Raw genomic sequence first — 21,492 nt, 5'->3', positions numbered from 1 at the left:
CGCCTTACTATACATGGTCGTTTTTTTTCGGTAAAAAACGCCTTGCTTTACATGGTCATTTTTTTCGACTAAAATCGACTTACTTTACATGGTCATTTTTTTCGGCCAAAAACGCCTTACTATACATGGTCGTTTTTTTTCGGCTAAAAACGCCTTACTATACATGGTCGTTTTTTTTCGGTAAAAAACGCCTTACTATACATTGTCGTTTTTTTCGGCTAAAAATAGGCTAAATACGCCTTACTATACATAGTCGGGTTTTTTTGTCCCAAAAACGCCTTACTATACATGGTCCTTTTTTCATGTGTGTTGCAACAGGGACACTTGGAAAACATGCAGGACAGCGGCCCTCCAGGACCGCAGTTTGACATCCCTGAATTAGACATTGGACACACTCCCGTGGCATCTTCCTGTCAAGGATCAACCCGGAAATGAGTTGAGTAGCTTCACTTCGATGAAAATAGTGCGTTGCCGTGATCTGTATGCCTCTTTGGTGCGTGGCGTTAATTATTCGCAGATTCTCAATCATGCCAGAAAAACCTGTCAAGTGTGTGTATCGTGACCATTTAAACACCACGTACACCAAATGATGTGGTATGCTTTGGACAACATCTTATTTCAAATACCGCGAGGGGTACACAAAAGCCACGTCACGGTCCAAATACTCGCGCAGCCAACCGCATCCGGCGATACCGTTTGAGAGAATCGGCTAGCGCAGCGTAGCGAACCCCGCGCCACGTACGGCACTTTGACGGTGCCCGCACCGACCTCTCGCCGTTGCCGTCTCGCCATCCGGGTGGGCCATCCTCTGCATGGCGGTGGCCGCGACGCACAGCGGCATGTTGAGCTTGCGGCCCAACACCGACACACTCAGATCCACCGAGGACACGTCCCTCAACACCCGAGGGATCAGGCGCCACCTGCCATCAGATGGATCACTCGGTTAATAAGAAGGAGCAGAAACCAAATTTGATAAGCCACGCACCCACCGCTTCTTGATGTGTTTTAATTAAGCTGTTGCCAGGCGCGTGGACGAAAGTCCGGAAGCCGAGTGTTGTCTGCTTGAAGTTACCATGCTCACGAGATAACGGCGCGATGCGTGTTTGTCCAACCGGTGGAAAAGTCATCAAGGAGTGAAACCTCATTCGAGAGACGCTATGCTTCAATGCCATCTATGTTTATTGACCTCGGTGCAAATTTGCCATCTTTGTAAAAGCCACGCTCCAGTGTGGCCCGTTTTGTGGAGAAGCGGACGTGAATCAAATGCCATTTCTATCTTTGGCATCACATCGGTAGCATTCTCAGCAGACACATTGTTCGGTAGGCCCGCACGATCCGATGCAAAACCTCGATTAAATGGTTTTTTTTGGGGAGGTGGAGTCGCCGAGGTGGAAATCAGGTGGACCCAAGCGCAGGAAAGAAGGCGAGGCAAAACAAGGAAGAAAACGTTGCCACGAAAGGCATCGTTGGTGTGCGCGAGGTACCTTTTGAAGGCGGCCACGTTGTCGGCCAGCGTGACCTGCTCCTCGGCTCCAGAGCTGTAGTAGTCATAGACGGCTTTCGGAAGAACCTTCCTGGCTTCCACCTCAAAGTCGGACACACACACGCGCTTTTCTGACATTGCTGTCCCAAGCTCGGTTCACTCGCGCCGTCTGAGGGCTGGCGAGAGGAGGAGGCCGAAGCGAAGCGCTGGTCGAGAGCGCCCGTGTAATCATTAACCCGGCGCGAGGCCTCGTCGTCTCCATCGATCCGTGATTGGGCGAAAGGGGAGGAGGCGACACGATGCAGAATAAGATCGAGGTTCTGCGAAGAGTCCCGGAGTCGGGTTGATTTTTGACCGATGACTCCCGATTGGCCTTCAAGGCCCCCCCCAGGTGTTGCAAACGTCAAACACTAACGTGGTTTGGAACCAGTCCAACGAAGCCGTCACCTTTGAACGCGACCACGGGGCCAAAGTCGCTGCACAGCACGACTGCTGTCCAGTCGCCGTCTTTCCAGGCCACAATTTGCACCGCACTTTCCCGTCCCGTCCCGTCCTGCCCTTTTTGCAACTTGTCCAGTTCCTTCACCGCCGCATCGACAAAATCCAACTTGCCCGTAAAATTACTGCTGTTCATGCTCTTCATTTCGATTGCGCTGTTCTTTTCGCTGGCTTCTATCTTTTCTCTCCGGCCGTCCCATTGCATTTCCAACTCCTGAACAAAAACCGCCAAACAGCCCCCCCTCCCCCCTCACCTCCTTTTCAGGGGGTGTCACTCTTCCTCCGGATTGGAGCTGTTTGTGGGCTGGCCTGGTCTCGATTCCCCGCAAATAGCAGGTGCCACACACGCACTCGATCACGCAAAGTGACTCATGGACACTCCAAAACATTGACAAACACACACACACACACACACAGAGTCAGAGAGCAACATGAGCACAGAGACACATCCAAATAGCCAACGCGGCCTCCACGCCAGGCAGCGCACACAAGAGATCAGCTCACGCAGTGACGGCCGAGTACATTTAGTGCTCCCCACCCCCTCCGCCTCCCTCTTTCAGTAACGACCACTACATCTGTCTCTAATCCTCCGTTGCTGCAGTCTGCTCGGCTTTAAAAACACTTTGGACTCCCACGCCAGATATGGAGAGGTCGCGGAAGTCTCTTTTTGGGACACAACGTCCACGCATGGCTGCACACATTTTGGAACGTGATGTCATGAACACAAACTCAAGTTTTGTTCGGTTGCACGGCTTGTTTCAATTCCAACCGTCAAAGCCACAATAAATTGTACGGAGGGGAACACACAGGAGAAAACAGCGGGAAGCTGATCTCTCTCTCGGCTGCTGCCGAGTGCAGAGCCAAACCGATCCAATTTGAAGCACAATCAACAATCAAAGTCCATCTTTTCACAACCTCTGAAATGCACCTTTGTTTGCAAAGTGACCAGCACCTTTTTTTTTTTTTTTCTTTGCAGAACTGTAAACATGACTCTGCCGCTCGATACGCCATTTCAAAATCATCAACGCAGTCCTTTCTATCGTTCTGCCATCCGTCTGGCCGCACTGCCACGGGAGAAAACGGTGTCGGAAAAACAGTTGGAGGTGTCGATGGGGGCGTGGCCGGGGCAGTCCAGGGAGTAGCGCGCCTCTCGCCGAAGTGAGCCGGGATGGGCCGCAGCTCGGGCGTGACCCCGCTCTCAGGACGGGGGGCCGTGGGTGTGGTTTTGGGATTCGGTGTCCCAGTTCTCGCCGCGGTTCCTCTTCCTGTTGCGTTCCGCCATGACGACGGCCGCCGCCACCGTGACCAGCACGGTGACGGTGATGACGAGGACGGTGGCGGTCTCGGCGACGCACAGCCGGCCGTCCACCCGGGCCAGAGAAGCCCCGGCCAGCTGCGGCGGCCGCTGACAGGTCACGTCGCGGTAGTCGTCGATGTGGAGATGGCGAACGTGAAGGATCTTGCTGAAGACGCGCTGCAGCTCGCAGTCGCAGCTCCAGGGGTTCCCTGGTGAGATGGCAAACTCAGGAAGACGCCAATTTGTCGCCGCGGCCGACGGCTCCAATCCCAAAGTAACTCGCGTCCCACCCACCCCGATGCCTCGAGTGAATTTCAATTCGTTCCCCAAATCTATTTGACGCGTTGGAAAGAAAGAGGAGCGGTGAAAGGCGCCACCTGCGAGCCGGATGTGCGTCGCTGTCGTGTGCAGACTGAGGAAGGCTTTGAATTTGAGATGATGCAGGTTGTTGCCATCCAGCGCGAGGAGGGCCAGGCTGTAGAGGGGAGCCAGAGCCTCCGTGTCGATCTCGGAAATGTTGTTGCGGCTCAGCCGGAGCACCTACGCGGACACACGGGTCAGACTTCGCTTCCCTGCGGAACGCGCCGGCGGGCGGCCTCGCGTTTGCACCTCCAGTCCGGGCAGCATGTCGAGGCTTCCCCGGAGCACGGCGGAGAGTCTGTTGCCGTGCAAGTCGAGCTGCCTGAGTCTGGAGAGGCCCCTGAACACGCCCGGGCCCACCGACGCAAGACGGTTGTGACTCAGGTCCAATTTCTCCACGTTGTCCAGATACTCAAAGCTGATGCGGTCGAAGGAAACAAAGCAAACAAATGCAACTCACTCACTCAGGCTCCAATGATGGAAACCTTCAGTCATGTGACTGACAGACGGCCGACATGAATCTTTTCGTTCTCGCGAGCGCAAGTGCCTCTCAGAGCTGATGCTACTTGAGGTCGAAACGCGGCGATTGAACAGAAAGACAGAAACCGCGAGCGGGGACTTTTCGTGTCATCGCAGGGAGCCGAAAGAAACGAAATGAAAGGATAGGCCGGGACTTGATGGATGAACACTGTGCCGAGCGTCGGTCTTGTGCCACCACCTGATACGTCGTTTCCTTTTTTGAATTCACCGCTCCGTTTTTTTTTTGGGGGGTTTTGTTCTGCTCCTCCGGCCGAGGGGGGGCTGGCGCCGGAGCCGAACCCGGCTGCCAAAAGGCTGGACTGACGGCGGAGACGGCCAAGCGTTCACGCCGGAACCCAACCCGCAAAATGGGAGATCTTATGATGGTCTACAACTTGGATCGAGTACTGAAAAGAGGAGGCGGGGGGATTTGAGTGAGTGGCACCTGAATGTGGACAGATGATGCAAGTTGTTGCGCTCCAGTCGCAGCTCCCTGAGCGCAGACAGGCTCACCGAGAAGTCAGCGGGGAGATGCGTGAGCCGGTTCCCACTGAGATCCAGCTTCTCCAGGTATGACAGGGAAAAGAAGGCCTGCGCAGACGTCCAAAAGAAAAAGTCAGCGCGTGGGCCGCCGACTCAAACCTCTGGGCGACGGACGGGTACCTGCGCTTGAAGGGCCCTTATCTGGCTGTTGGCCAGCACCAGCACCCGCAAGGACCACAGCCCGGCGAAGTCTCCGCTTCGGATTTCGGTCAGGTTGTTTCCTCCCAGCTCCAGGAGCCAGGTGCCGTGCGGGAGACCCCCGGGAACGTGCCAGAGCCCGCGCTCGCGGCAGTCCACCAAGTCGCTGTGCTCGTAACAAAGGCAACGGCGGGGACACGAGCGCGTGCTGGCCGCCGAGGGCAAAAAGAAGGAAGGCGAGCCCAAGGCGAGAGCGAGCGACAGCAGGCCGGTGAAGAGGAGTCGCATGCTTCACCGGAGAGCAGGACGACTTGCGGATGAGTCGAAGGGGGTGGAGCGGAGGAGCCGCCGTCAAGTCAGCACTGCCGCACCTGAGCGAGGACAACGTTATTGGACACGGATCTGCATTTTTATCATTGCGAGGTCAAGAAATGACCTCGCAATGAGAAAGAGTCATATTGACATTTAAACCCACACACGTTTTTGGCACAGCTTTGGTCATCGGAGTATAATTTCATCATCATCATTGAAAGTGGAAGAGCTGAATTGATTCCTTTCTGATGGGTCCCCGGCACTGTGACGGAATCCGACTCAACGCTTCATTTCTCCATCGCTTGCTTGAAGGGATCTTTGGTACAAATCCACTCCAGTGGTAAACAAACAGCAAGGTACAATTTCCTCGAAAAACTGTTGTGAAGACATTTTCCATGATCCTATCACGTTTTTTTTTTTTTTAAGGTCCAAACATAAGTGGCAGGGTTTCATCAGAATCCAATTCAGTTTCTCGTAATTGTATTCCCTTCCCCAAAAGTCAACTCACCGTTGCTGCTGAAGTCCTCCATCCGGTTGCAGAAAACATTCCAACAACAAGAGAGTCGAAGCGAGCAAATGACGACGGTGACGATGCTGATGATGGGACAATGCTGATGATGGGACAGACTTTGGTGCAGCCAGTGAGCTGTGTCAGTAATCCCATAATCCTTTTCCAATCACCAAATGTTTCCTCTCATCCGCTAAACTGGCATCTCATCAGATGTTTTCATCCACGCTCTGCCCCTCCCGTTTTCTCTTCATACTGCTGGGGGGGGGGGGCGAATCCCCATCCATCTGTTTCTCTGACTCTTGGATTATATAAAGACTGTTACAGCGGAATTTGCCTGGGAAGATGCGAGTGGGGAAAAAGCCCAAAGTAAAATTGGATTGACACGGGGAAAACGTCAGAAATAGTTGGCACGTTTTCAAGGGGGTTATCTCAGATCTTATCTTTTTCTTAAAGTGGGGACTGGGTAACCGAGAGGGGAAAAAAGTAAGAATTTGACAAGAGGACAAATGCTATTTCACAACACGGTAAATGATAAATGTGATATTATTATTCCACTACAATTATCCTCTTCCATATTGTGATCTGATGAATAATCTAACTCAAAATTACAAAACTAGATTTGGCATATTGCATATTATTAGGTGTCAATTTAATCTGCATATGATGCATACAGTATGTCTACATGAAATATAAATGTGTGAGCGTGCGCGCGAGTATATGTTACTATTTTATGAGCCATTACTTTTTTTTAAAATGAATCTTTATTCGAACAAGTCATAGTACACTTCTCAATAAACAGAAAACAAAATGAACATGTTATTAATACATACACATATTACAAACATTTAAACAAAAAATGTATGATCTATTACTATGTACTTTACCGCTATTCAAATGACGATGAACGGTAAAAGCTTGTCAATAAAGTTTGGATTTCAAAATGGACGTAATGCGGAAGTAATTGTCTTTTCGAGCGAGTGACGGGCAGCGGCTGCGCACGGTGAACGAAAACGAGCAATCTCTTCTGCGTTTCCTCCTGAAATGGACCGTACGCGTCGAGATCTTGAAACTGACAGCGCGGAGTGTTAAGGAACCTCCGACAAACGCGTCACCGAGTCCCGTTCATTTGCAGCGAACGCGTCAGGCTGAGGTCGAGGTCGAGGGGAAGGAAGGTCTTCCAATTTCACTCAAACAACGAATATTTACCACCTCGTCGTTTCGGAACATTTTCCCACAACGCACGCGTCAAACGTTTCACTTGACGATCTTAATTTTGGAGACTTTTCGTTTGCCTCCTCTTGGCGGTGATTGACAGGTGCCGCCTCGGTCATGGCGGAGGCGGGCGCTCATCTGACCTCCGGCGCTGTGCGGGAGCAGCCGTCCATCTTTGAGCTTCTGGCTCAGGAGTCTCTGATGGAGGCGGTGAAGCCGGCGCTGAGGCACGCCGTCAAGGTGAGCCGCTTCCGTCTCTCGAGAAACGAGCGCCAAGGCCCGGGACCCGAACGCGCACGACAGTAAAACCCAACTTTGCAAATGCACATCAAATACCTTCCTGAAGCCGACCGCAGTCACGTGATTCGAAACGTCATCTAACGTAGACGGGCGCTGTGGGAGACTTTGAGAGCTCATCGTGTCCTGTTGCGTGATGGTCGAGGATAAACTCGGCAAACGGGGCTGAAGTCGACATTCCCCGAGTGGACTCGTATCGAACACCTTGAGACCCTTTCGATCCGACGTAAAATGGGGCTGACTTTTGCATTTGGCCTCCTTTCTCACCTTGTCAGGTTCTCGCAGAGTCGAACCCGCGGCGCTTTGGTTTCCTGTGGCGAGGCTTTGACGAGTTCTACCTCCTGCTGGACGTCCTCCTGCAGAGGCACTTCCTATCCCGCTGGAGCGCCTCCTTCTCCGAGAACTTCTACGGTCTGAAAAGGGTTTCGGCAGGGCGGGGCCTTCCCGTCGGCCCCCGGGCCCGCCGGCGCTCGCTCCTTCTCCTGTGCCTCGTGCCGTACTTGCGGGCCAAGCTGGAGGCCGTGTTTGCAAGGCAGAGGGAAGAGGAGGACTTCTCCATACGGCTGGCGCAGAGCAGGACTCAGAGGCTGTATCGGGCCGCCGTGGCGGCCTACCCGTACGTCAACTCGGCCTGGCGGGCCTGGATCTTTTGCCAGCAGCTGCTCTTCGTCTTCGGGGCGGTGCGCGCCCACAATCCTTTGCTGTGGCTGGCGAGGGTCCGTCTGGCCCGACTCAGCCGGCGAGATATCCGAGAGATGGAGCTGAAAGCCGGCCAAATGGGGAGCCCGCACGGGAACAGGTAGAAATGGCCGCCGACCGCTGGCCAAAGGGTTAATTAAAAACAACGATAAAGAATACAACGTAGAAAGTTTTTCAATCCAGGCGTCCCGATGTGTTTTGTTTGCAGCGTGTTGCAGAGGGCCTGGTGGTTGACGTCACAAGCTGCCAGGGGCGTGGCCGTCTCCCTTTCCACCTCCCTCTCGCTGGGGGTGTTCTTCTTGCAGTTCCTGGAGTGGTGGTACTCCTCCGACAACCGGGCCGTCGTGAAGAGCCTCACGTCCCTCCCCGCGCCCCCGCCCCCTCTCCACCTAGGAGAGGAGGGCAGGCGCGATGCGGCGGCGGACGTGTCACGCTGCCCGCTCTGCAGGAGGCTTCGCGTCAACGCCGCGGTGTTGTCGACCTCGGGCTTCGTCTTCTGCTACCGCTGCATCTACTTGTACGTGAAAGCCAACCGCCGTTGTCCGCTCACCGGCTACCCGACTGAACTGCAGCACCTCATCAAGATCTACTCGCCGGACACTTGAACCGGACTTTCTCCTCCGTTGAGAGGATGCAACGTCATCACTATGCGGTAGAGAACATCTTGCCACTAGGGGCGCGGGAGCACGTCAGCCCCCCTCGTCCCATCAACAGGGACGAAGGGGGCCGACGTGTTGCCGCAGACCTGGCACACATTGCTTCAGTGGCGGGGGGTTGGAGCGCAGCCTCGAGCGGGTCGGGGAGCCTGATTTGCAAGGTTTTCCGACCCGCTCGGCTGTTTTTAAGACATGTCACCAGGAACTAGTGACGGCTCAGATGAAGGCAAAACTGTCAGCCAGAAAAAAAGGGGGGGGGGGAAAGAAACCTTCAACCTAATTGAACTCAAAAGTTTATTTGCATCCCCCTGTGGCCTGAAATGAGGGAGCAAAATTGGCCAGACCAGAATTGAGCAAAATCCACGTTCATGCGAAAACATTGACGGCTCGTGAGAAATGTGCACTTGTACGACGGAAGAAGCTTGCCAGGCGCATTCGGTGAAACGCAAGCGTCCGTCAGTGAATTGCTTTATTGAGTTTCCGGACAAGTTTAACACCAGGCCCACTTTAAAAAAAAAAAACAACAACAACAAAGAAACCGAGATTCAGGGTCAACATCACAACTTGACAGCGAAGGATATTGAAAATGGGCTTGAAGGCAACGTCCACAGAGCCCCAAACTGAACGTGAGTGCCAATCACCACAAGAGTCAGCATCCCTTTCAACCAAAAGGAAATCGTTTCGACGAGGGCGTGGAGAGAAAACGAGTCTCATCATCAATAAGAGTCACAGTAATAGATTGCTCGGGTAGCTTGTATTGCACATGTGTACACTTATATGCACTTTATATACACGTGAGTCGACACTGGAAAATGTTGCTTCTCTCTTCCTTTTTCAATCAACAGGAAAGACAAAAAGGAATGTGCTTGTGATCAGTTCCCACCAAACGAGATTCGAATGTTTCCGGTCATGAGCCGAGGCGAGAGAAGAAAAAAAGAGGGGAGATCCCTGCTCCTGGAAAAGAAAAAAACAAAACAAAACAAGGAGGTCCCACGGATCCAAACCTTTCTCACAAATGTCCAACTATAAAGGTCGTCCCAACCCGAGGAACCAGCTGTTAGCCAAACGTCGTGTACATGTACACCACAGCGTCAAACAGCTCGAAGAAGAGAGACGATTGAGTCATGAGCGCACGCGGTCGTTTGTGATTGTGTGAGAGAAAGTCATGGACACGCTCGGTCTCGGCAAAAGGCAGAGGCCCGTGATGTGAGCCCCGCCCCCCCAATGCCATTTGACATGGGCCGCAAGATTGGTGGTCAGAGTGACAAGGGAGACTGGACTGTCGTAGTTTTCTCGAGATACAAATGAACCACGATTCAAAGGATAACACAACGGATCTTCAAAACGCTGTCGTGAATAAAAATAGTTTCTTCCCCTTTGTGCTCGATGGCTGACATCACATGAACCATCCTCAAGTCACTGTTTGAAAAATGCTCACCTAGCTACACTTCTTTCTTTTTTGAGGGGGTTCCAAATGTGGAAATCGGGCTGCTGCTTAGTGCAGAACTGGATCTCTTCTGTGAGAGAGAGAGAGGGCTGTTGGCCAGCCCCAAAACTTTCACACGAAATAAACGAGACAATCCAAACCATCTAGAATTGCTTCCTTCACCTACTTGCTCCTGTTTCAAAAAGTTGAGGGACTTTAAAGCGGCCCTTTCCTCTTTCCCATTTTCTGCATGCTGCCCTCCAACGAACAAGTGGGGACAGCCGTGACCGAGCATCTTGGATCGCAATCAGCTTGCAATGCGTTTAAAGGGAAAGACTTTGCATGGTCTTGCTCCTATGCATAAATGTACAGCAAAAATGAAGGAGAAAAAAAATATAGATCTATGTAGTCTATGTAGATTTGCAATTCTGGACATTCCCAAAGTTGCATTTGTCAATCATCTCCATATATGTAGTCCAGGCTTTGGTCCTACCAGAGGAGCCAGAGAGCCTGCAGTCCACCTCCATTCACAACAATCGCATCATCAGCATGAAACAGGTGTTGCACTTCATTTCAGTTCAACATTTCTTCATACAGTCTACTCATAGAACCACTCTGATCAAATTTATATGTAGAGAGGGAGAGAGATCGATCTATAAATATCTAGATAGAAATGTGAGATGTGCATGTGTGTATACACGCACGCACGCACACACACATAACGCACGCGCGCACACACACACACACACACACACACACACACACACACACACACACACACACACACACACACACACACACACACATCAGTGGCGAGCCGTGCATTTCAACCTTCGGCCTTCAGTAACGTCACATACATGAAAACAATCTCGGCTCGTCAAGCAGCACTTAATTTCAGGAGCATTTAAAACCATCAAGTACGCATTCACAATTAAGAGCAGGAAACTAAATTTACAGATATTGTCAAAAATAAAAAGCTGATTTAAAAATACTAAATAAAATGCCACCCAAATGACGCTGTGTGATCTTAAAACAAGCCTGTCCAATAAATTGCGCACTGTCGCAGTTTCATATAAGACACCAACCAAACAATAACAAAATAAACTATTCTTTGAAAATAAAGTGAACAGATCATTTGCATTTTGAGAATCGGCTATACAACAGCAAAGAACTGAAAATGTTGAGGAGCTGAGATTGAACAAACTTTAGTGCACGAAGGTGACTACAATGCGCCATTATAAATTGCAGGTGAGCAGATTTATTTGATGCATTTTTGTATCTTTGTCATTTTATTTCGTTACCATTAATTTAATACTAACAAAATAAAATGACAAGAAGAAATGTAAAATAAAATTCATTGACTCACCAATGTAGTGCCTGTTCACTGTTCACCAGCCGTACTCTGATGTTTCCTTGCTGTCTTGGTAAAACAACTTAAATTGGTAAATCCAGTGTGGCTCCAAACACCAAATCTGTCAGTTGCAAGCAACAGGCATTCCCAGCAGTACAATTTGCAGCGTTTCTCAGAGGCTGTGAGCCACGGGTACCGTTCATAATTTTGCTCGTCTGAAAATGACGGACAAACCCTTTTCCTTGCTGGGACAGGCTAGCTCGCGCAGGAGGCCCGTCTTGAAAATTGTGTGGAAAGTAGTTCTGCAACCAGATCAACGTCTTCTACTTCGGCCATTTTGGGTTAAAATGCAGCGACAGCTCAAGGAGGCGCTCATCCAATCACCGAACGCGCACATCCAGTCTCAACGTAAACAATTCTCGCTGGCCCGAATAAAGAAATTATTTATCGAGTGGCTTTCAATGTTATTTAAAATAATATTGAAAGCCACTCGACTAAGCGGAAATAATATGACGTAAAGAATACAGAGAATAATTTTGTTTACATATTTATGAAAATAAAATAAATTCAATTTGTTATTCTCAGAAAAGTAAATTTAAAATATTCATGCAATGCTTTCAGTGGAAAAAAAATAAGTGATATATATATATATATATACACATACACACACACACACACACACACAGAGTGACAGTGTGATGCAACTGTGGGCAACGAGACAGGACACCAAATGACATCAGTACAATTTAAAAAAAAAACTACGACTACCACAAAAAAATAAAATAAAAATTTTAAAAAAAGAGGGACGGAGTGGTCACATGCCACAATCCCATGGTCGCCGTTCTCGAAGGAGATAAAGAGGGAAAAAAGAGGAGGTGGTTTCAAGTGACACACATGACATAGCTCATCGAATAAATAAAGCCTTCTTGAAAGCTGGCCAGCCGCCTCATTTCGAAATGCGTTTCCTCAAACTGCCACAACCTCTCCCTCTTCCTTTCTCAAATACAAAGAAATGGCAAATTAAGGCAATCAGATGAGGAGAAAACGACCAGAAAATGAAGTGACTCAGTGACACAGCAGCTCCGTGCGCACCGCCGTGTTCCTTCGGTCCCGATTGGCTGCTTCATTTGCTGAGGTGCTGCGGCAGTCGCGGTTTTCGACCGAACGTCGTCCTCTCGCGTATGCGTGCGCGCGCCCGCGTGAGTGAGTGAGCGGACAAAGAAAGGCACCTCGTTCCTCCTCATCGTCCGTTCATCTTGCCGTTCAGCTGCCTGCTCCGCCGCACTGGCCAACCGTCACTCACAGAGGTGACAAAAGGAGGGGAGCGGGCGGTGCCGTGCGTGCGCAGGTTGAAAGGAGAGGAGGGAGAGTCAACGTTACACGAGAGGCGTGTCCATGCTGACATGCCCCTCCTCCGGTTGCCGTGGAGACGCATACAAGTGGTCCGCCCCTCCCGCGGGGAGAGCCGACTTTGTGAGCGCTTCCTCTGCCATTCGAGGTCATCCACAACATTTCCACTCGGTGCGAACGTGTGTGTGCCGATACACAATCCGGAAGAAGAAGAGTCGCCGCCAGGAGGAGGTTACGGCGGCACATGGCATGCGCGGCCCTCTTACAAAACGGGCTCCTCTTCCATCGGCTCCTCCGTAGACCTGCGTGGGAACACACCATCAGTCCCCGATAGCGACACGCGGCAAGCGACTGTCGATTCAAGAAGACGTCAGAACGGGGAGCAACGTTGACAGCTCCGAGTGAACGTTTTGACCACCTGGGAATTAGGAAGCATTTTCAAGCGAGGAATTCAGTCGCTATTCGGGTGTCAGCTCAAGAATAATATGAACGTACGGTGCACATTCTACGCTGCTGACAAAGTGTTATCCAGCTTCGAAAACGTCGCGACTGCACCGACCTGCCGGCGTCGGCGATGTTGGCGGCAGAGCCCGACTGCTGGACATCGACGCTCAAAGAGGCCATGGCGCTAACGGTGTCCGCCTCGTCCTTCTCTGACTGAACCTGAGCTGCCGGGGGGCCGTCCAATAGCGAGGGGCTGCTTGTCGGAGACGAAGTCTGGAGGCAAGACCAGTGTTTGCCTACAAGAGTCGTCGAAACAAACACAGAGTGAGGGGAAGACATGCAGCCTGTTGAATCTTGAGTGTGTGTGTGCGTGCGCATGCGCGCGTGCTGACTCACTCTGGATTTCGAGCACTCTTTCGAGGGAGGCACGGGCTTTCGGACACGGCTTCTCTTGAGGCCACTCAAATGCAGAGTCACTCTGCCAAGGACACGCAGAGGGTTCGTTAGGTTGATATTTGCTTGTCGCTCACCATGAATGGGATTTATCTGAACACAATGTCGATGCCATGTCAAAGTGGCAGAGAACGGAAAAGCGGAAGGGAAAGGACCAACAATGAGAGATCTAGTTGTTTACACGTAAAAGTGGAAAGCGGTGTCGTGCGATTGGCTGGGAAGCGGTTGAAGGGTACCGCCCCTACGCACACATCACACGCAACGACTCGGGACAGACTGCGCCGGCCTGAAATACTTCACTTAGTTTACACTTGTAGCGCATACCGTGAAAATACAGTCGGCCCTTATTAGGCTCGGGCTGTCTTAAATGAGCGGGAACGAAGCGCCGAGTGGCAACACCGACACACGGCTAAAGAAGGCTAATGCGGAATTGTCATGTCAAAAGCAGAGATCAAATGCTCGCTTGCTATAAGCCGGTGTGCAATCAAGCGGCGTTTGGAGCGCTCTAAGATAGGCAGACTCTCCTACCGGGTCTCCGAGGAGCGCAGAGACGCAGGCTTCTGATGCGTCGCAGATGGCAGTCAGGTCATGACCTCCCTCGAGCGCCATGACAACACGCCCACCAGCCAGACCCATCAAGAGCTGGGTCAGCAGACCAAAACCTGCCAAAACGGGGCAGCAGCCGCTCAAACCATGCGAGATACAGCACGTCAAATCACTTTTTACATCGGTCTGCTGACAGACTTTTTTTTGGGAGGGGGACAACTGGAAGGAGACCGGTAACCAGTTTGGAACTCACACTTGGCAGAAACAATGTAACCTCCGAGGGGAGACTGATGACCCTCCACCGCATCAAAGCCTGCGGACACCAGGATCACGTCCGGGCTGAACTGCTGAGCGATCGGCATCACCACGCTCCTGCACACAACATGCGCAGAGGCATCCCAACACCAGACGACATCATCAAGTAACAAGCTTGAAAACTATGACTTACAATTATTTTGGAGTGTACATTTTTTATTGAGAGAGTACATTCAGCAGCCTGCGGATTCATTTACAAGTCAACACTAACGGGAGACTACAAATATTATCGATTGCTTATGTGCGACAGTGACACACCTGAGTGTTCAAATGTGTGCCATGTACAGTAATCCCTCGTTTTTCGTTGTTAATTGGTACCGGAGCCCCCACGTGAAAAGTGAAAAAAAAAAACAAAAACCCAAAGGAATTTCCATGTTTGTATGTGAATGTAAAGTTTGCATCCAGTTAAAAGTGAACCGGAATTTCAAGGCTGTTAGCGCCCTCTGTTGGTGGCAGTCTGATACTACAGGCGGTCGATAACAGACCAGTTACGTCGATACATCCGTGCGGGAGTAAACTGGATGGAAGAGCCGCTGTCCACGATGTCGTCGTCTCTCTGATCAGTGATGTTATTGCAAGCAAGGAACATCACAAGTACCGATCGGGCAACGCTTTCTTTGAGGGGCCACGCACAAAGCCTCCGAGTCACGTCAGCTCTTTGTTCGGTATGCGGGGAAACCTTCTCTCTCGCGCATCAAAATGAAACAACGCGTCTTTCCGCAATATGGCTGTCGATGTGGCTGGATTTTTAAACAGTTTTTTGTCTTTTTTTTTTTTGGGGGGGGGGGACCCACAAAACACTGAAGCGCAAAGTGTCGAGGGATCACTGTAATTACAAGAAATGTATTTCCGGCAGTGGATGGTGTTTACCTGAAGGCAGTGAGGTACTCAACATCGCCCATGGGGGGCTCGACTCCTCCCGTCCAGGCTATGTTGACATTAAAGCCAACACCCGCACCCGATCCCACCTGTGGAAAGGAGAGATTGATCGAGTCGTCGGCTCGGGAACATAGCGGCCTTCATTTCTTGTCATCCTTTACACTGAGCCTCCTTTCCATGATTACATACCGAGCACAGAGAATGAGGGCATGAGAGTTGGGGAATCCACGCTTGTATGCGCTTACCTCCTCGGGAGCTCCGCTGCCGGGAAAAAAGTTGCCGTCATCATAGCGATGGAGGGAGATGTAGAGGACGTTGGGGTCGCCGTAGAAGGCCTGCTGTGTGCCGTTGCCATGGTGAATGTCCTGCAGCGACAGGTTGCAGAGGTATCCGAGGGAGAGCGTCGTTAGGAATCAACCGGTGTGGTGGCTGAGAATTTATTTGGATGGTTAAACGGGCTCTTGTTGTATCACTAAAAAAATGAATACATGGTAAGAAACTGGTTGGAGACTGAGGGTCCGAACTCATGTGTCAAGCCACGCGCCGTAAACAGCACAAGAAAAGCCAAAAAGCTTTTTGGGGTTTATGGTGAGCAACAGCGCCACACACTGTTCGATCGGTATAGCTGCGGTGGCAACAACTGAAATGCATGCGCGAGCTCACTAACCCAGTCCACGATGAGGATCTTGCCCACTCCCAGTTTCTGCTGGAGTAGCTTGCCAGTGATGGCGACTGAATTGAAGAAACAAAACCCCCTGCTCACACACACGCGTGAAGAGAAGGACAAGACAGATTCCTAATTGCCCTCAGAGAAGACCAACTTTGTGCAATGGTTGCAGCATTTGAAAATCAGACGCATGTACGAACATGGCAGTGGATTCCTCGGCGTGATGTCCTGGTGGACGCACTACTGCAAAGCCATTCTAGTACAGAGACCGAAAAAGACAAGTCAAGGATTGGCCTGAAGAAAAAGGTCACGGCCTTTTGAGGATACTGTATGGACATATACGTCGGTGCGTGTGCGTGCGTTACCTTGAGTTCCCCCGCTGCCACTCTGAAGGCCAGCTCGATCACGGAGCCCACCGCCATGCGGACGGCTGCGGACGAGTGCATCTCATTCCACACGGTGTCACTGTCCACCTGCAGGGAGCAGTGAAAGCACTCCAGTTCTGAAAACGGCGACGACGTACGATGATGACTAAGGAAAGGTCTTGAAAAGGAAAGAAAAGTCACCCCTATTCCTCCGCACGGAAGAACGGCGTACATCTTCTGACTGATTGGACCTGAAACCACAGGTAGCGAGCGGCACACATGAGAGGACAGAGAGGCCAACTCAGCCGCTGCGGTCAACACCAAAGAAAAAGACAGCGATGCCTTGAGATACGAGCGTTGCCAAGACTTGAGAGTCTGGCCAAGATATGAGCTTTTGCTTTGACCTGTCATCAAACTCAACGCAAAACAAAGAGAATGACAAATTGGGCCATGAAAACAATCACATACAATAGTCAAGCGCCCGGCTCGAGTTACAACCCTTTGACGACTGACATTTGTGCACAATCTGCGGCGCAACACATGTAGACAAACAATGTAATGAGAATCGCAGGCATGTATTCTTTATCCCGAGCAAAAAAAAAAAAAAAAAAAAAAAAGAGCCGGTTCTTTGGCGTGCGTTTCTATGTCAGGGCACTCAGGTGGCAAGAGCACGGCCTCCAGAAGGAGCAGCATCATGCCAGTTGAATCCAAGCACAACAAAAATGCTTATCCTTCACATTTGCGATTTTTTTTTTAATATTGCAATTAGTATCCTGATTGTTAATTTTTCCTTTCTTTTTTTCTTTTCTCCCCCCACCCCCCTTGACGTCAGCTACACTTTGCTAGCTAAGTATTGGTCCAATGTGCTCTCATCCAAAATTTGGTAGGATAGAAAAAAAAAAAAAAAAAAAAAAAAAAAAGAGCCGGTTCTTTGGCGTGCGTTTCTATGTCAGGGCACTCAGGTGGCAAGAGCACGGCCTCCAGAAGGAGCAGCATCATGCCAGTTGAATCCAAGCACAACAAAAATGCTTATCCTTCACATTTGCGATTTTTTTTTTAATTTTTTTTTTTTTTTTTTTTTAATAAAATACAATGTTATGTTTTCATGACCAAAGCCATTGCCAAATGCCGGAATGCACTCTTGGCATTTTCGATTCCATTTCGAGAGTTTTGAATGTGGTCAGGGAACAAATGAAACTGGTATCTCCAGGCAGCACCCTTCAAAGCCAATCCTTTTGTACCCAGTAGCTTCTTGTGGTCCAGTTTGTGTCGATTCAGTGGACTGGTTCCATAGAGCAGCGTGTGAAACTCGGAATGGACCGTCTGGATCTCATCCAGGGAAGCTTTACGCCCACGAATTCTCTGCTCAGACACAAACAGAGAGTGACTGAGAAGGTTTTCTGCGCACTTACTCTTGACTTCTTTGAGGTGCGAGTGTGCGCGCCTACCTCACAGCGGCCCAGCAAGCCTGTCTCCTGCAGCCTGGACCAGATGCTCTGCACTCTCCCAGCGTGCTCCGGGTGGATATGAGCGTTGCCGCACACGCATTGGTGCTTTAACATCAGACTGTCATACACGAGTCCTGCAGGAAGCGAAAGACAACAAGAAAGCAACGGAAATGCGGTGACGTGAATCACGCCGATGGAATCGAGAGGTCGAATCAATACGGAAATAAAGACTAGAATTTGTCCCCAGGTGTGAGTGTGAGCGGGAAAGGTTATTTGTCTGCGAGGACCCTGCGAGTGGCCGGCAACCACTCGGCCTCTGCGTCACTTGGCCTTAAACGCATCGGGAAGTGCGAGTTGTCGAAATTGGATGCGTACGGTGAACATTCGCATCCAACATGAATACGCGTGGGAAAGAGTCCAAAGTACGGATGGGCGACCGCACGTGCAAGTTGGAAGGAACGCGTGAACTTGTTCTGTCGACGCATCGAAACAGCGTCTGACGTTTGACGGCGATGTTTTGCCCGTTTCCTGTGCCGGCTGGTTCTTGGTTTCGCGCGCTCACCTGTCGTGAAGAGATGTCTGACGGGGTTGACGGTGGCTGCGGGAGAAGACTGCGCTCTTCCCAGAGGTCTGTGAGGCAACGAGGAGGAGAACACACCCATCTGCTGCAAGGACTGACGGCAAGAAAAGGGCAGCGCCGGATCAATTCGCTTGCCGTGGCAAGAAAGGAGCTCAAGTCAACGGATGCTACGCACACAGTTTGACGTTCACGTGATCGTCTTTAGTTTTTCATACAATTTTTACGTAGCCAGTATCGTTCAGTGAATGCGTGTGTGTGAGTGTGAAGAGTTCTATACAAACTATCTATAGGGAATATTGCTGCGATCCCTGCTCTGAACTGGGTGAGTCATCACGTGTGGGTGGACACAAAAACACACTCCAAGAGATTTGAGAACACACACACACACACACACACACACACACACATGCACATGCGCACGCAATGAATCCAGTGGTTGAGTCACCAGCTGGTGATGTCAATATAGCGTCAAATAAAGTGCGTGCGTGCGTGCGTGTGTGTGTGTGTGTGTGTGTGTGTGTGTGTCTGTGTGTGTGGTTTCACCAGCACAGGCCAGACTCTGTCTTTTGTTTGTCCTTCCAATGACATGCGTTTATACGACACAAGTGACTGCGTGTGCGGTTCAGGCCCTCCCGAGCGGAGTCGCATGTTCTCCCTTGTGCTTGCGGAGATTTTCTCCAGATACTCAAACACCTAAATTCCGAGGGGGGGAGGGGGGGTCCAAATCCCACTTTGCTGTTTTTCAATTCCCGGGGTGGGGTTCTGGTAGCGATTAACCGCGAAAAACGAGGGATGGCTCGATATGGGAGTGCCAAAATGGCAACTGGCATATTTCATATGGAGCGCGACGGTAATAAGTGCAACTTGGTGTGACTCATCTAAATAAAAAAAAAATGACACAAACCTGAGAGTAGCTACCCCTGGCGTCTTCCTCGCTATCCCCCAGCTGGATGACGTCATCTTCCTCATCCTCTTCGTCCAGTTCACTTTCTGTGCTCTCCCCTTTGACGTGTACAACTCCTCGTTCTTCCTCCTTTGGATGGAAACCGCGCCTTTCGCAGGGGATGGCGGTGTCGTCCGACGCCTCGCTCTGAGCCCTGCTCCAAAAGGCGGTTTCAAACTGAACATGCTTGCCAATACGCACACCAGATGTTGAAAAGCTACGCTGCGATGAGAACCGAGCCCTCGGCTTGGCGATCACCTGTGCATGTCGTCCTCCTGCATGTCGTTGGTCTCTGTCAGCTCCTCTTCGGTCTCCTCTGGATGAGTGGGAGGTGGTCTGGGTAGGTCTGAACCCTTTGAAAGCATCTACGCAAAAAAAAGGCCATGATGTTAGGGCACATCGGAGCGCACTCGTCGATGCGTTTAGTTTACCTTGTAATGTTTCTCCAGAAAGTGCTGATGCTGCTGCTGAACTACGAGCTGCTGGAGGGCCTGCGGCGACTGGGGCAAAGGAGCGCTCTGGGTACGAGCGAGAGGCCGATGGCGAGGCAACTTGTTGACGGATCGCATGCCGCCGGAGACGCCTCTCTCCGCGGTAACCAGCGGCGACTGGCTGTACATGGGAACTGAAGAGAGCGGAAGGTCAGAGTGCAAAAATGCTCAAGTTACGCCTTCAACAAAATTGGAAATCAATCAATCAATCAATCAGTCAGTCAATCATTTTAGCTGGATTGCAACTGCGCAGGGAACGCGGCGCGCGTGCGTACCGGCCAGCATTGCGCTTTGCTGTCTGGCCTGCTCCAGGAGTAGCACGTGTTGTAATAATGAAGAATGAGCAGAATGGGAGCTCGGAGGTTGAGTGTCCACATCATGCCCTACCCCTGCAAAAAAAAAAAAAAAGATCAAATAAATACAGAAGAATAAAATAAGAATAAGCTAGAAACCAAGATTTATTTCTATTTGAACACTCAACAATACGACTCCTCGGCTACGTTGCCCATCCTTGAATGAGGAGCTTTACTGCTCAAAGACGACAACACGATGGATGACAGGACAGAAAGAGCAATGGCGGCCACTGAACCTGCTTCGGCTCTCGTGTTCACCTGCGCTCGCCGCCCGCCTAATGCTGTCGGGAGCCGAAAGAAGCTCCGTTATTTTCACGATGGCGGCACAGTGACCAACCATGCGTGATTAAAAAGTTTTGGCTTTTTTTTTTTTCGGCAGACTGGACTGAACTAAGGACACGTGGAGCATTTTTTTTTCCGCTTTCACTGACCCAAACCTCAGAATAGCGACGCATGTCATCGAGGAGCAGTTAGAATGGCATTAATAGAATGGTTGAGGCGTGAATGCGCACCTGCGGGCAGGGAGGATGTGGAGAGAAACTTCCCGGTTAGAGCGCCACCTGCCCGGAGTGACTGAATGGCTTGACGCTCCGCCTCCTGTTGGCTTGACAACTTCTGCGAGGCCTGTCAAGTGTGATCATGCGTTCAACAAGCAAATTAGTTGACATCATTCGTGTCCTTGGCACAGAGAAAGAGTGATGGGCTCGCGTGACTCGGGGCAGAAGCCAATAAGTGCGTGGCTTCATGCCGACCAAAAAGTACGCCAAAGGCATGATTTGCCTCGAGGGTCTTGATGGACAAGTACAGAGAAGAAAGCCGACGACCTGTGGCAATTCACTTCATGAAACCATCTCGCTGAATTACAGAGACAAACAGCAGGCTCGATAGAGAGCTCCGCCGTACAATATATCTTCATTGATTCATGTGGCGGGTTCAGAAAAGCCGCACCACATTTTCGGGGGAACGGAAGCAAAAGAAGACGCTACGCGGCCAAATGTGCTCGAGAGGCCTAAAATTTGGGTCCAAAAAATTTTGTCCGGGAGCAATCCAATGACCACCAAACTGCGTCGCGCGCCCTGTGGAAACGTGATACCGAAAGGTGACAGCGGGCTGCGTGAAATGTTAACATTCTTTCACGACAAACCAAAAATGAGTCCGACTGTGCCGTCTACGTCTGTGATGGCGCGTGTCTTTTTGCCTACCGTGAGGTGCGTGTTGGCAGGGAGGCCTAACGAGATATTGGGAAGAGACGGCGAGGTGTAGAGACTCAGCGGACTCAATGTCCCGTCGGCCCCCAGCGTTTGATGAAGGGATCGAAGCTGCAGACACGCAGACACACACTTGGTTACGGGGGAA

The 21,492-nt window shown here is 50.8% G+C and overlaps 4 protein-coding genes across 9 annotated transcripts in view; 1 reads left to right on the top strand and 3 right to left on the bottom strand.

Moving 5' to 3' along the window:
- Window positions 1-2,313, bottom strand: part of hao1 (hydroxyacid oxidase (glycolate oxidase) 1) — a 21,448-nt gene extending 19,135 nt beyond the window's left edge. For all 3 annotated transcript variants that reach the window (XM_019884844.1, XM_019884843.1, XM_019884845.1), the window contains exons 1-2: window positions 1,485-2,313; window positions 769-920 (exon numbers count right to left, since the gene is read on the bottom strand). In XM_019884844.1, coding sequence (XP_019740403.1) covers window positions 769-920; window positions 1,485-1,621 — 289 coding nt within the window. In that variant the 5' untranslated portion in view covers window positions 1,622-2,313. The remainder of the gene's footprint in view (window positions 1-768; window positions 921-1,484) is intronic.
- Window positions 2,314-2,950: 637 nt separating this feature from the next.
- LOC109524755 (slit homolog 1 protein) lies at window positions 2,951-6,360 on the bottom strand. Its single transcript, XM_019884846.1, has 5 exons — window positions 4,821-6,360; window positions 4,603-4,748; window positions 3,888-4,056; window positions 3,656-3,818; window positions 2,951-3,487 (listed from the first exon to the last, which is right to left on the bottom strand). The coding sequence occupies exons 1-5, from the start codon at window positions 5,124-5,126 to the stop codon at window positions 3,180-3,182; spliced, it is 1,092 nt and encodes a 363-aa protein (XP_019740405.1). The 5' UTR covers window positions 5,127-6,360; the 3' UTR covers window positions 2,951-3,179.
- Window positions 6,361-6,746: 386 nt separating this feature from the next.
- On the top strand, window positions 6,747-8,522 carry pex12 (peroxisomal biogenesis factor 12). The gene is made up of 4 exons (XM_019884852.1): window positions 6,747-6,833; window positions 6,977-7,113; window positions 7,446-7,969; window positions 8,078-8,522. Exons 2-4 carry the CDS (start codon window positions 6,991-6,993, stop codon window positions 8,472-8,474), a joined length of 1,044 nt encoding a protein of 347 aa, XP_019740411.1. The 5' UTR covers window positions 6,747-6,833; window positions 6,977-6,990; the 3' UTR covers window positions 8,475-8,522.
- A 3,421-nt stretch (window positions 8,523-11,943) lies between these two features.
- Window positions 11,944-21,492, bottom strand: part of hdac5 (histone deacetylase 5) — a 30,582-nt gene continuing 21,033 nt past the window's right edge. For all 4 annotated transcript variants that reach the window (XM_019884823.1, XM_019884821.1, XM_019884822.1 and 1 more), the window contains 18 exons: window positions 20,059-20,172; window positions 19,724-19,917; window positions 19,551-19,657; window positions 19,254-19,446; window positions 18,332-18,443; window positions 17,770-17,903; window positions 17,563-17,683; window positions 16,523-16,572; window positions 16,322-16,429; window positions 16,157-16,212; window positions 15,957-16,044; window positions 15,535-15,654; window positions 15,281-15,378; window positions 14,349-14,467; window positions 14,078-14,211; window positions 13,493-13,574; window positions 13,212-13,392; window positions 11,944-12,954 (listed from right to left, as the gene is read on the bottom strand). In XM_019884823.1, the coding sequence (XP_019740382.1) occupies window positions 12,915-12,954; window positions 13,212-13,392; window positions 13,493-13,574; window positions 14,078-14,211; window positions 14,349-14,467; window positions 15,281-15,378; window positions 15,535-15,654; window positions 15,957-16,044; window positions 16,157-16,212; window positions 16,322-16,429; window positions 16,523-16,572; window positions 17,563-17,683; window positions 17,770-17,903; window positions 18,332-18,443; window positions 19,254-19,446; window positions 19,551-19,657; window positions 19,724-19,917; window positions 20,059-20,172 (2,051 nt within the window). In that variant the 3' untranslated portion in view covers window positions 11,944-12,914. The remainder of the gene's footprint in view (window positions 12,955-13,211; window positions 13,393-13,492; window positions 13,575-14,077; window positions 14,212-14,348; window positions 14,468-15,280; window positions 15,379-15,534; window positions 15,655-15,956; window positions 16,045-16,156; window positions 16,213-16,321; window positions 16,430-16,522; window positions 16,573-17,562; window positions 17,684-17,769; window positions 17,904-18,331; window positions 18,444-19,253; window positions 19,447-19,550; window positions 19,658-19,723; window positions 19,918-20,058; window positions 20,173-21,492) is intronic.

The sequence above is a fragment of the Hippocampus comes genome, unplaced genomic scaffold (assembly GCF_001891065.2).
Source record: "Hippocampus comes isolate QL1 unplaced genomic scaffold, H_comes_QL1_v1.1 scaffold46, whole genome shotgun sequence".
NCBI lineage: Eukaryota > Metazoa > Chordata > Actinopteri > Syngnathiformes > Syngnathidae > Hippocampus > Hippocampus comes.
The sequence above is the reverse complement of the archived record's forward strand: the minus strand, read 5'-3'. Positions and strand labels throughout refer to the sequence as shown.

Bases quoted from the DNA above. Each gene is read 5' to 3' on its own strand.
- LOC109524755 (XM_019884846.1), bottom strand. From the start codon at position 5,126: ATGCGACTCCTCTTCACCGGCCTGCTGTCGCTCGCTCTCGCCTTGGGC. The intron at 4,749-4,820 runs GTACCCGTCCGT...ACGTCTGCGCAG, and splicing joins TAAGGGCCCTTCAAGCGCAG to GCCTTCTTTTCCCTGTCATA. The intron at 4,057-4,602 runs GTGCCACTCACT...CGACCGCATCAG, and splicing joins CATCATCTGTCCACATTCAG to CTTTGAGTATCTGGACAACG.
- pex12 (XM_019884852.1), top strand. From the start codon at position 6,991: ATGGCGGAGGCGGGCGCTCATCTGACCTCCGGCGCTGTGCGGGAGCAG. The intron at 7,114-7,445 runs GTGAGCCGCTTC...TCACCTTGTCAG, and splicing joins CGCTGAGGCACGCCGTCAAG to GTTCTCGCAGAGTCGAACCC. The intron at 7,970-8,077 runs GTAGAAATGGCC...TTTTGTTTGCAG, and splicing joins GGGAGCCCGCACGGGAACAG to CGTGTTGCAGAGGGCCTGGT.